Genomic DNA, 11,123 nt, shown 5'->3' with positions numbered 1-11,123 from the left:
TCCAGCTTGCACCTCTGGAAGTTCTCCATCAATATACTGCTGCAACCATTTTTGAACTGCACATTTCATTATAGTAATCGGCTTTGTCTGCTCCAGCTGCTCTTTGAAATCTTCTGTTCAATTCTTTTATCTCATCATTTCTTCCATTTGCTTTAGCTACTTTCCATTCAAGGGCAAGTTTTAGTCTCTTCTGTCATCCATTTTGGTCTTCTCTTCTTTTCTCATATTTTTAGTGACCTCTTGCTTTCTTCATGGATGATCTTCTTGATGTCATCCCCAGTTCTTCTGGTTTTCAGTCACTGGTGTTCAAGGCATCAGATCTATGCTACTCTTCTTAATAGTTACACAGTATGTGCTAGCACACTTAGATCTACTCTGTAATCTAAGAGCCTGTGATCTAGAGAATAATATATGACAAATTCTCTAGTAGGCATAGTCTGGATGTGTAATATTCTGACTAGGGAACATCTCTGTACCATATAATTTCCAAAGAAGATTAATAACAATTATTCTCAATTTTAGTGTTTATTATTGTTTCAGAAAGCATATTAAACATCAATTATATCACTAGCATGAACATCAATTTTTTTTTTAATTTATAAGAATCTATTACAGTTAACCAGCTTAGTAAATGTGTATCACTGTTCACATTTTTGTAAAATAATGGATACATTTTCTCATCATGTGCAGAAGAGTGTTAGCTAAACATCTTTTGGAATGTGGAGAGATGAACTGCCTTCCTTCTCCGTAACTATTTCCTTTCTCCTGCAACTATTTCATACATGCACTATGCCTGGGTGAGAAAAAGACCAACCTGGCCTATTACTGTGAATACAGAGGAAATGATAGGTTTTAAGAGAAACTAGTGGCCATACAAAATATAAATGATGCAGGAAGCATTAGAAGATGGAAGGACTACACAGAATCACTGTACCAAAAAGAACTGGTAGATTTTCAGCCATTTCAGGAAAGAGCATATGATCAAGAAACATTGGTACTGAAAGAAAGTCCAAGCTGAATGGAAGGCACTGGCAAAAACAAGAGCTTCAGGAATTGACAGAACAACTGAGATGTTTCAACAAACAGATGCAGTGCTGGAGGTGCTCACTCACCTATGCCAAGAAATTTGGAAAACAGTTACTTGGCCAATCGACAAGATAAGATCCCTATTTGTGTCTATTCCAAAGAAGGGAGATCCAACAGAATGCAGAAATGTTATCTAACAATATCATTAATATCACACAAAAGTAAAGTTTTGGTGAAAATGATTCAAAAATGGTTGCAGCGGTACATTGACAGTGAACTGCAGAATTCATGCCAGGTCAGAAAAGGATGTGGATGAGGGATATCATTACTGATGTCAGATGGATCTTGGCTGAAGGCAGAGATTATTAGTAAGATGTTTACTTGTATTTTATTGACTATGCAAATGCATCCAACTGTGTGGACCATTAACAAGCTCTGGATAACATTTTGAAGAACGGGAATTCCAGAACACTTAGTTGTGCTCATGAGGAACTTGTACACAGACCAGGAGGCAGTCATATTAACAGAACATGGGGATACTGTGTGGTTGAAAATCAGGAAAGGTGTGTGTCAGGGTTTTATCTTTTCACCATACTCATTCGATCTGTATTTAAGCAGTTATTCTCAGAAGTTGGACTACATGAAGAATGCAGCATCAGGACTGAAGGAAACTCATTAACAGCCTACAATATGCAGATGACACAACCTTGTTTGGTGAAAGTGAGAATGACTTGAAGCACTTACTGATGAAGATCAAAGATTACAGTCTGCAGTATGAATTACACCTCAACACAAATAAAAACCCTCAAAACTGGACCATTAACCAGTATCATGAAGACTGAAGTTGTCAAGGATTTTATTTTAGTTGGATCCACAATCAATGCCCAAGGATGCAGCAATTACGACATCAAATGATGTACTCATGGGGAAAATCTGCTGCAGCTATCTTCTTAAAGTGTTACAAAGTAAAGACGTGCTTTCAGAGGGCTGTGACTTAGACTCTGACCCTGAACACCATCTCAGAAGCAGGCGCTATCTATCCCCCTTCTCTCATATACCATCGTCACCAATAAAGACTGCGCTATTAAAAAAATAAATAAATAAAGATGCCACCTTGAAGACTACTAAGGTGTGCCTAATCCAAGCCATGGTATTTTCAGTCACCTCATATGCCTGTGAAATTTGGACAATAAATAAGTGAGACTCAAATTGATGTCTTTGAATTACAGTGTTGGCAAAGAATATTGACTACACCATGGACTGCCAGAAGAATGAACAAATCTGCATGGAAGAAGTACAGCCAGAAGAATGTTCCTTAGAAGTGAGGATGGTTGGTAAAATAGAGGGTCAGTGAAAGAGAGGAAGACCCTCAATGAGACGGATTGATACAGTGCTGCAACAATGGGCTCAAACACGGCCATGACTGTGAGGATGGTGCAGGACCAGACAGTGTTTTATTCCATTTACACAGAGTAGCTATGAGTTGGAAATGTCTTCATAGCACCTAACAACGACAGAGGCTGTACCCCATCCTGGGCCTAGTCTCTTTTGGGGTGTAAGCACAGCTTTTATACTTAAAACTGACAAGAATTTTATTTTAATTGGATCCACAATCAATGCCTGTGAAAGCGGCAATTAAGAAATCAAATGATGTATTTCGTTGGGCAAATCTGCTGCAAAAGACCTTTTAAAAGTGTTAAATAGTAAAGATGTCACCTTGAGGACTACAGTGCACCTGATCCAAGCCCATAATATCAGAAGTAGTCATTTCTCACTTTCAGGTAAGAAAAGGATTAAGAAATAGTTCTCATCCTCTTAACATCAGAAGAAACTGACTTCTAGACTACTTTAAGCTCTTCATAGAAAGAATTATCATTTACTAAGCAGCTCATGTGCTAGGCACCATGCAAGGTGCTATGCATTTTTTTGCATATGGAAGAAGAGAATCAATATACTTTTTCTAAAACTAACAACCTAAAACAATAGAAAAATGCAAAAAAAAAAAAAACCTATTTATTCACAAATTACACAATAAACATATATCTATTAATCAAAACCACACAGCAAATTTTGAGTGGTCACCTTTCTTGATACCCAACTACCCCCTTTGAGAAGACTCTACTTATTAAACAAAATAAAGTAGAATATTTATTTTTTGATTATTCTAAACCTGACCCTTCTAACCATAGCTAATGTCTTGATGTCACTTAAGAGAAAAACATAATACTTTACAAAGCAAGTGCTGACTTCAACACTGAAAAAGATATAAGTATTCTATTAAAACAAAATTTTAAAAATCACCTCCTAAAAACATAGATCATTACACACTCAACAAGGCTAGATCAAATTCCTAAACATAAAGTAGCTCACTTTCTTCTCTAACAAAGATAAAATTAATTTTACCCAATGCTATCTTCCTGAGTGTCTGAAATAAGAGTATCTCACAGTTCTATACTTAATTGTCCTAAAATATATGTAATGTAAATACACTAATTCATACTAGCAATGACAGTATTAATTTGTGAATGTAATTATGGACTTGCAATGAAATATTTAATATATCCTTCTCTATTCATGGCATTGTACAACCATGCCCTGTTTTATTGCTCTATGCTTTACTGCACTTTGCAGAGACTGTGTTTTTCACAAATTAAAGGCCTGTGGCAGCCCAGCATTGAGCAAGTTTACTGGCGCCATTTTTCTGACGGCATGTGCTCACTGTGGCTCTCCATCACATTTTGGTAATTCTCACAATATTTCAAACTTTTTCACACATAAAAGACCACAATATAGTATAAACATTATTCTCACACATGCTTGGAAACCAAAAAATTCGTGTGACTTACTTTTACTGTGATAGCCACTTTATTGTGGTCATCTGGAACCCAACCTGCAGTAATCCTGAGGTATGCCTTCACTGTAAATGCATTTCAGCTTCCATGTATATTGTGTCTAAGTTATTCACTCACTCATACTCTAATAACATTCTTTATATTTATATTAATTTAGCTCTTTAAAATTGTATTTCTCACTTGACTGACCAGTTCAGAAAAAGTTATTCCAAAGCATCAGATGGAAAGTTATAAGCAAGAGATAAAATATTTTCAGAGCTTTTAAGCTTTTAAAAATAAGGGGGAAAAAAACAGTACTGACTTTGATTGGACAGTGCAGCAGCACTGTTTCTTATGCTGCATCTATAAAAGTCTTTTTACAAATGCACATTTTAGAAATGAGTTGAGGTTAAGGACTACTCTAGTTACTGTAGTAATTTAAAAAAATAAAAACCACCATTCTGCCATTCATCAGCACCTCAACATTTAACAAATACTGAAGGAGGCAACTGTCATTGCTATAATAAGTTTAAAGCCAAAAACTTAAGCACAAGTCAGATTCAAGAGAAACTTCAAAAACTGTTAAGAATATGTATACAATTGCATGCATTTTTTGGCCAAACTGTCAAAGATTCTACATATAACAAACTGACTACTTTGAATCTAAATGAATGTCAAAAATATTCAAATCTTGTTATAGACTTACTGTAATGAAGCAAGATAAACAGAAAAGTGACTATTAAAAGGACAACATGTTTCTAGGAGAGAAAGAATTCACAAACTTCCTATCATGAAACAAAGTCCGTAAGTCAACATTTTAATAACACTGGCCATCAAGTTATTCATTTACTCATGAATTCATGTTACAAGCTGTGTATCTTTAAAATGCATCCATTCAGATATTTTGATTAAATTTATTAATCAAAAAACATTGTATTCAGAAATTTAATCTTACATATAAACCATAACTTATCAAAGTACAATCCAAATACTGTACAATAATTCTACCATGTAACTCTTATATGCCTCATCTGAAAAAGTATTTTACAAGCAGGAGCTTTGCCCTGTTTCTCCAGAGTAAATGGCCCTATGTCTAACACTGGAAGTTATAATCACAAACTCAGATTCAAATACTTCCTGCTGTGTGCATTGCCTCACCGAGCTTTGATAAAAACAGAGCCATCCGGTGTTGAAGCACAATCCTCCTTCTCAGTTACAGTCTCAACTGTCCCAGAAGCAGACACAATAACCATGGTTTTATTTGCTGAAACTGTCTTCTGTTTCTCAGCAATGGCTGCACAAACAGCAACAATCTCATCACTTTCGAAGTCATAGTCAGGAATTGCCTTCGGTGGGAAAGGTGTTACTTCTGCTGGAGCATCACTGTTTTCAATCCTCTGTGCTACCTTCTGCTGCTCCAGGAGTGTTCTAGCCCAAGAAAGGTCTTCTTTCCATATTTCAGGGTTCATTGGATAGATGTGAAGGGCTACTTGGAAACTTCGAATTGCCTAGAAAAAAAAAGTCAGATGTTTTCCCTTTGTTTTTAAGAAATTGGTATGTTTAATACAATCCACATTCTCCCTACATATAAATAGACAGGTAAACATATGCATCAGAATGTAAGGATAGAAACTTAGAGTTTTTCCCTAACCAATGTATAATGATCATGCTGGAAAAGATACTGTTATTAGCGTATAAGAGAAAGCAAATATATTATTTAGCTTCTTCAGATTAGTAAATATGTGAGTCTAGAGATGTCTTAGGCCAAACCATGGCCAGGAAAGTATGAGGAATGAATACCTTGAAGCCCAAAGTTTAGATAACAACGTATTAATATTTATTCAGTGCTTCAGGCATTATTCTAAAAGATTTGTATGTATTAATTTATCTGTCCTCAAAGTAATCCTACAAAGGAGGCACTATTATTGTTATCACTATTTCACAGAAGCACAGAGAGGTTAACTGCCCAAGGTAACTGCAGGGCAGTTAATTACTTAATATGATCCTTCTACCCATACATAGTCTTTGTGACTCCCACACAATGACTGGATGGGACTTTGCAAATAAGGTGCTTATGGGCCACCAAGGGGATTGGTCAGTTTTGCCATTCTGATAGGCTTAAAGGGAGACACACACACACACACAGAGAAAGAGAGGAGATGTAACACGAAGACAGAGAGATAGGCACAACACTAGAAGAGCAATAATGGTGCAAGATGGCAGCAACCAGGAGGCTGTGGTGGGGGGCCCACAGAGCTAACAGCTCTAACACTTCCCTGAGAAGGCGCCCAGGAGGGCCTGGTGGCAGAGGGTGAGAAGAAGCTGTCCTGATCAAAGAACTGCATTCTGTATTGTCTCTGTTACTTCCAACTTGATCCTGATCCTGAGTTGTACCATTACTGCCCTAAAAAACCATTTGACTGTAAGTATAGTTTGTCGAATTCTGTGACACACTGTAGTACACAGCTGAACCCAAAATGGGAAGACGAGTACTGAGGGAAGAGGGAGTAGTTGATGTCAGAGATAATGGAATGGTACAACAGTTTGGAAAAGTCAGACATTTGAGACATCTTTAACCTCTGCTTCACATGAACCAGCTTTGTGCTGATATTTACAAAAGTAATTATTGACTTAGTAACACAGCCAGAAGTAGCAGAGCTAGGATTCAATCTCAGGCAGTGTGGCTGGAGTCCATGCTCTTATCCATAGGTTATATTACTTAGTTACAAGGACTCCACTGCAGTCTAGATCAAGGTCAACCTTGGTCCCATTGATATTCTGAGTCTCAGCATGCTTTGTTTTGGAGGGCTATCCAGTGCATTGCAGGATGATGAGCAACATCCCTGGCTACAACTAGATGCCAAAAGCAGCACTCTCACCTCTGCCTAGCAGCGGCACCCGAAAATATCTCCAGATATCACCACATGTCCCCTGTGGGAGTAAAGTGTCCCCAGCAAAGAACTACTGGTCTATATCTATTGTGTGTTTTTCTCTCTGTGTCTACTTACTCCCAGACAGAAAATCTTCAAACAGATTATTTCTATTAGAATCCTAACCTATTCTACATCCCTTAAAGGCAGTTGATATATAAAGAAGTATCAGCAGAGTAGTGAATGAAAAAGGACAGTGGGAGAGGAACTTGAACTGTTAAGTCAAACAAGAATGCCAGGCTAAAAAGTGTGACCTACAGATAATTGGGAATCACTGGAGTTTAGGGGATAATATTTGTTAAAGAGAAGAAAAGGTTATCAGATTTTCAATGGCACATATTTAATTGAATCTCTTGTAATAATAATCAAAAATATAGAGAAATACAACTTTGTTCAAAGATAAAAGCCAACGAACAATCAGCAAGTATGACTGAGACTACAAATATCTGCTTAACTCTATAAAGTACCATTCACCACTTGTCTGTCAGTTTGTTGTACTGTGGTGGCTTCTGTGTTGCTGTGAGGCTGGAGGCTTGCTACCGCTATTTCAAACACCAGCAGAGTCAAACATGGTAGACAAGCTTCAGCGGAGCTTCCAGACTATGACAGACTCAGAAGAAGGAAGGGTCCATCCACTTCTCAAAGCATTGGCCAGTGAAAACCTTATGAACAGTATTGAAATACTGTCTGATATTTTACTGGAAAACATTATGAATAGTCCTGAAAAAAATGTCCAATATACCACTGGAAGATGAGCCACGCAGGTTGAAAAACACTCAAAATACAACTGGAGAGGAGATGCCTCCTCAAAGTAGAGTTGACCTTGATGTGGATGAAGTAAATCTTTTGAGACATTTGCTGATGTGGCTCAACTCAAAATGGAAAGAAACAGCTGTGAATGTCCACTGAGAATCAGGACATGGAATGTATGAAGTATGAACCTAGGAAAATTCAAAGTTCTAAAAAAGGAAAAAGAACCCATAAAGATCGAACTCCTAGGCATCAGTGAGCTGAAATGGATTGGTTGTGGCCATTCTGAATCAGACAACCATATGAGCTACTGTGCTGGGAAAGACAAATTGAAAGAATGGTATGGTATTTGCTGTCACAAAAAAAAAAAGTTTCAAGATCTATCCTGAAGTACAATGCTGTCAGCAATAGGATGATATCATACACCTACAAGGAAGACCAGTTAATACTACTATTATTCAAATTTATGCACCAACCACCAAAGCCAAAGATGAGGAAATTAAAGATTTTTATCAACTTCTGCAGTGTGAAACTGACCAAACATGCAATCAAGACGTATTGATTATCACTGGTGATTGGAGTGCAAAAGTTTGAAACACAGAAGAATCAACAGTAGTTAGAAAACATGGCCTTGGTGATAGAAACTACAGTGGACAGCACATGATAGAATTTTGTGAGACCAACGGCTTATTCATTGCACATACCTTTTTTTCAACAACACAAACAGTGGCTATACATGAGGACTACACCAGATGGAATACACTGGAATCAGACTGACTACATCTATGGCAAGAGGTGATGGAATCACAATCAGCCAGAAGCTGATTGTGGAACAGACCATCAACTGTCCACATGCAAGTTCAAGCTGAAGTTGAAGAGAATTAAAACAAGTCCACAAGAGCCAAAATAGAACCTTAATTAGATCCCATCTGAATTTAGACACCATTTGAAAAACAGATTTGACACATTGACCACCACTGATACAAAAGCAGAGGAATTGTGGGATGACATCAGAACATCATCCATAAAGAAAGCAAAAGGTCATTAAAAAGACAAGAAAGGAATAAAAGACCAAAATGGATGTCACAACAGACTCTGAAACTTGCCCTTGAGCAGAGAGTAGCTAAAACAAATGGAAGAAATGACAAGATAAAAGAGCTGAACAGAAGATTCCAAAGAGCAGCTCGAGAAGAAAAAGTCAATTATTATAATGAAATGTGCGAAGACCTGGAGTTAGAAAACCAAAAGGTAAGAACATTGCAGTGTAGTAAATTACATGGTATAGCTTTTCTAGCCATAAGTCTTTTTGTAAACTCTATGGTGGAATTTGCCATGAGCAACTGAGGAGTTCCTGATTGTTAAAGTTATTCATCTGGGGTATTTCTGTTGAGAGTGCCACAAAGCAATGTTCTGGGAAGTCTGCTCTCTCTCAGGTGCTTAGAATTCTGATGTTATGATTGGTTAGTTTGGCCACTCTGCCAAGCTCGAAGGGAGCCCTGCTAGAGGCAGGTGTCTCTCTGACTGCTGGCTGAGAAAGACAAGCTTATTAGAGACATGTGTTCCTGAGAGCCATGTGCTGCTGAGAAAGAGACACCGAGAGACGTGCATTGCTAAGAGAGAGACACTGAGAGACACGCACTGCTGGGAGAGAAACTGAGAGAGACTGTTGGCTGAGAGATGGCGGGCCAAGAGAGACTAAGCATTGTTTCTGAACTTGAATTGTAGCCTGGTGCTTCCCTAATAAACCCCATAATCTGTAAGTTCTATGTGGCCACTACAGCGAATTATCAAACCCAGCAGAAAGGTGGTGGGTGCTGCAGGAGGAACAGTTGGTGTCAGGACTGGTGAAAGGGCTGGAGGGAGGCGGCATGTCTGGCCTCACAGGAATAGGCCTTGGGCTATTGACAGTGATTCTGTCTTCCTCTTATGCGGTTAGAGGAGGTTGGAAGATGCAGCCTCCTTGCCCCTTTGGCAAACATGCTCAGCACTTCTCAAGCTGAAAGAACTGAAGGAAAAATTCAAGCCTCAAATTGCAATACTGAAAGATTGTATGGGCAAAATACTGAATGAAGAGGGAAACATCAAAAGAAGATGGAAGGAATACAGAGAGTCACTGTACAAAAAGAACTGGTCGATTTTTATCTATTTCAAGAGGTGACATATGATTGAGAACCAATGGTTTTAAAGGAAGATGTCAAAGCTGCACCAAAAGTACTGGTGAAAACTATGGCTCCAGGAATTAATGCAATACCCATTGAGGCACTTACTCATCTATACCAAGAAATATGGAAGACAGCTACTTGGCCACCTGTCTGAAAAAGATCCATATTCATACCCATTCCAAAGAAAAGTGATCCCACAGAATGTGGAAATCTTCAAACAATATCATTAATATCACACAGCAAGTAAAATCTTGCTGAATATAATTCAAAAATGGTTACAGCAGTATACTGACAGAGAACGTCCAGAAATGCAAGCTGGATTCAGAAAAGGATGTGGAATGAGGGATATCACTGATATCAGATAGATCTTGGCTGAAAGCAGAGAATACCAGAGAATACCAGAAAGATGTTTACTTGTGTTTTATTGACTACACAAAAGCATTTGACTGTCTGGATCAAAACAAATTATGCATAACATTGAGAAGAATAGGAATTCCAGAACACTTAACTGTGCTCATGAGGAACCTGTACACAGACCAGGTGGCTGTCGTTTGAACAGAACAAGGGGATACTGCATGGTTTAAAACCAAGAAAGGAGTATATCAGGGTTGTAGCCTTTCACCATATTTGTCCAATCTGTATGCTGAGCAAATAATCCAAGAAGCTGGACAATATGAAGAAGAATGTGGCATCAGGATTGGAGGAAGACTCATTAACAGCCTGCAATATGCAGATGACACGACCTTGCTTGCTGAAAGTGAAGATAACTTGAAACACTTACTGATGGAGATTAAAGACTACAGCCAGCAGTATGGATGACACCTCAACATAAAGAAAACAAAAACCCTCACAACTGGGCCAATAAGCACCATCATTATGAATGGAAAAAAGAATAACGGTGTCAACAATTTCATATTACTTTGTTTCACCAACAACACCAATGGAAGCAGTAATCAAGAAATGAGATGATGTACTACACTGGACAAATCTGCTGCAAAAGACCTCTTTAAAGTGCTAAAAAGCAAAAATGTCTCTTTGAAGATTAAGGTGTACCTAACCCAAGCCATGTTATTTTCAATCGTCTCATATCCATGTGAAAGTTGGACAGTGAGTAAGGAAGACCAAAGAAGAGTTGATGCTTTTGAGTTGTGGTGCTGGCGAAGAATACTGATAGTATCATGGACTGCCAGAAGAACTAACAGATCTGTCCTGGAAGAAGTGCAACTGACAGTGAAGGCAAACAGTGATATATGGGTGGACAGGATACCACAGGCTGAGCTACTAGTTGTGTTTATGCAGGGTAAGTGTGCCCAAGACCATGTATAGGACTAGAAGACAATGTTTCTACAAGTGTATTTGTATGTTCTTTAAGAATTCCCAGGTGTAGTCCTTTGATCAGAGAACCAAAAATAGCAAATAACAAC

The 11,123-nt window shown here is 38.1% G+C and overlaps 1 protein-coding gene across 1 annotated transcript in view; it reads right to left on the bottom strand.

Annotated features, from left to right (window-relative positions):
• Window positions 1–5,011: 5,011 nt before the first annotated feature.
• The window catches only part of TTC33 (tetratricopeptide repeat domain 33), a 98,023-nt gene continuing 91,911 nt past the window's right edge, over window positions 5,012–11,123 (bottom strand). Inside the window, exon 4 of the mRNA XM_007950528.1 lies at window positions 5,012–5,365. Within this exon, the coding sequence (XP_007948719.1) occupies window positions 5,012–5,365 (354 nt within the window). The remainder of the gene's footprint in view (window positions 5,366–11,123) is intronic.

Source organism: Orycteropus afer, unplaced genomic scaffold (assembly GCF_000298275.1).
Source record: "Orycteropus afer afer isolate SDZICR_OR568_19922 unplaced genomic scaffold, OryAfe1.0 scaffold00275, whole genome shotgun sequence".
Classification (NCBI taxonomy): Eukaryota; Metazoa; Chordata; class Mammalia; order Tubulidentata; family Orycteropodidae; genus Orycteropus; species Orycteropus afer.
Note: the sequence above shows the minus strand (reverse complement) of the source record. Positions and strands in the feature narration are given on the sequence as shown.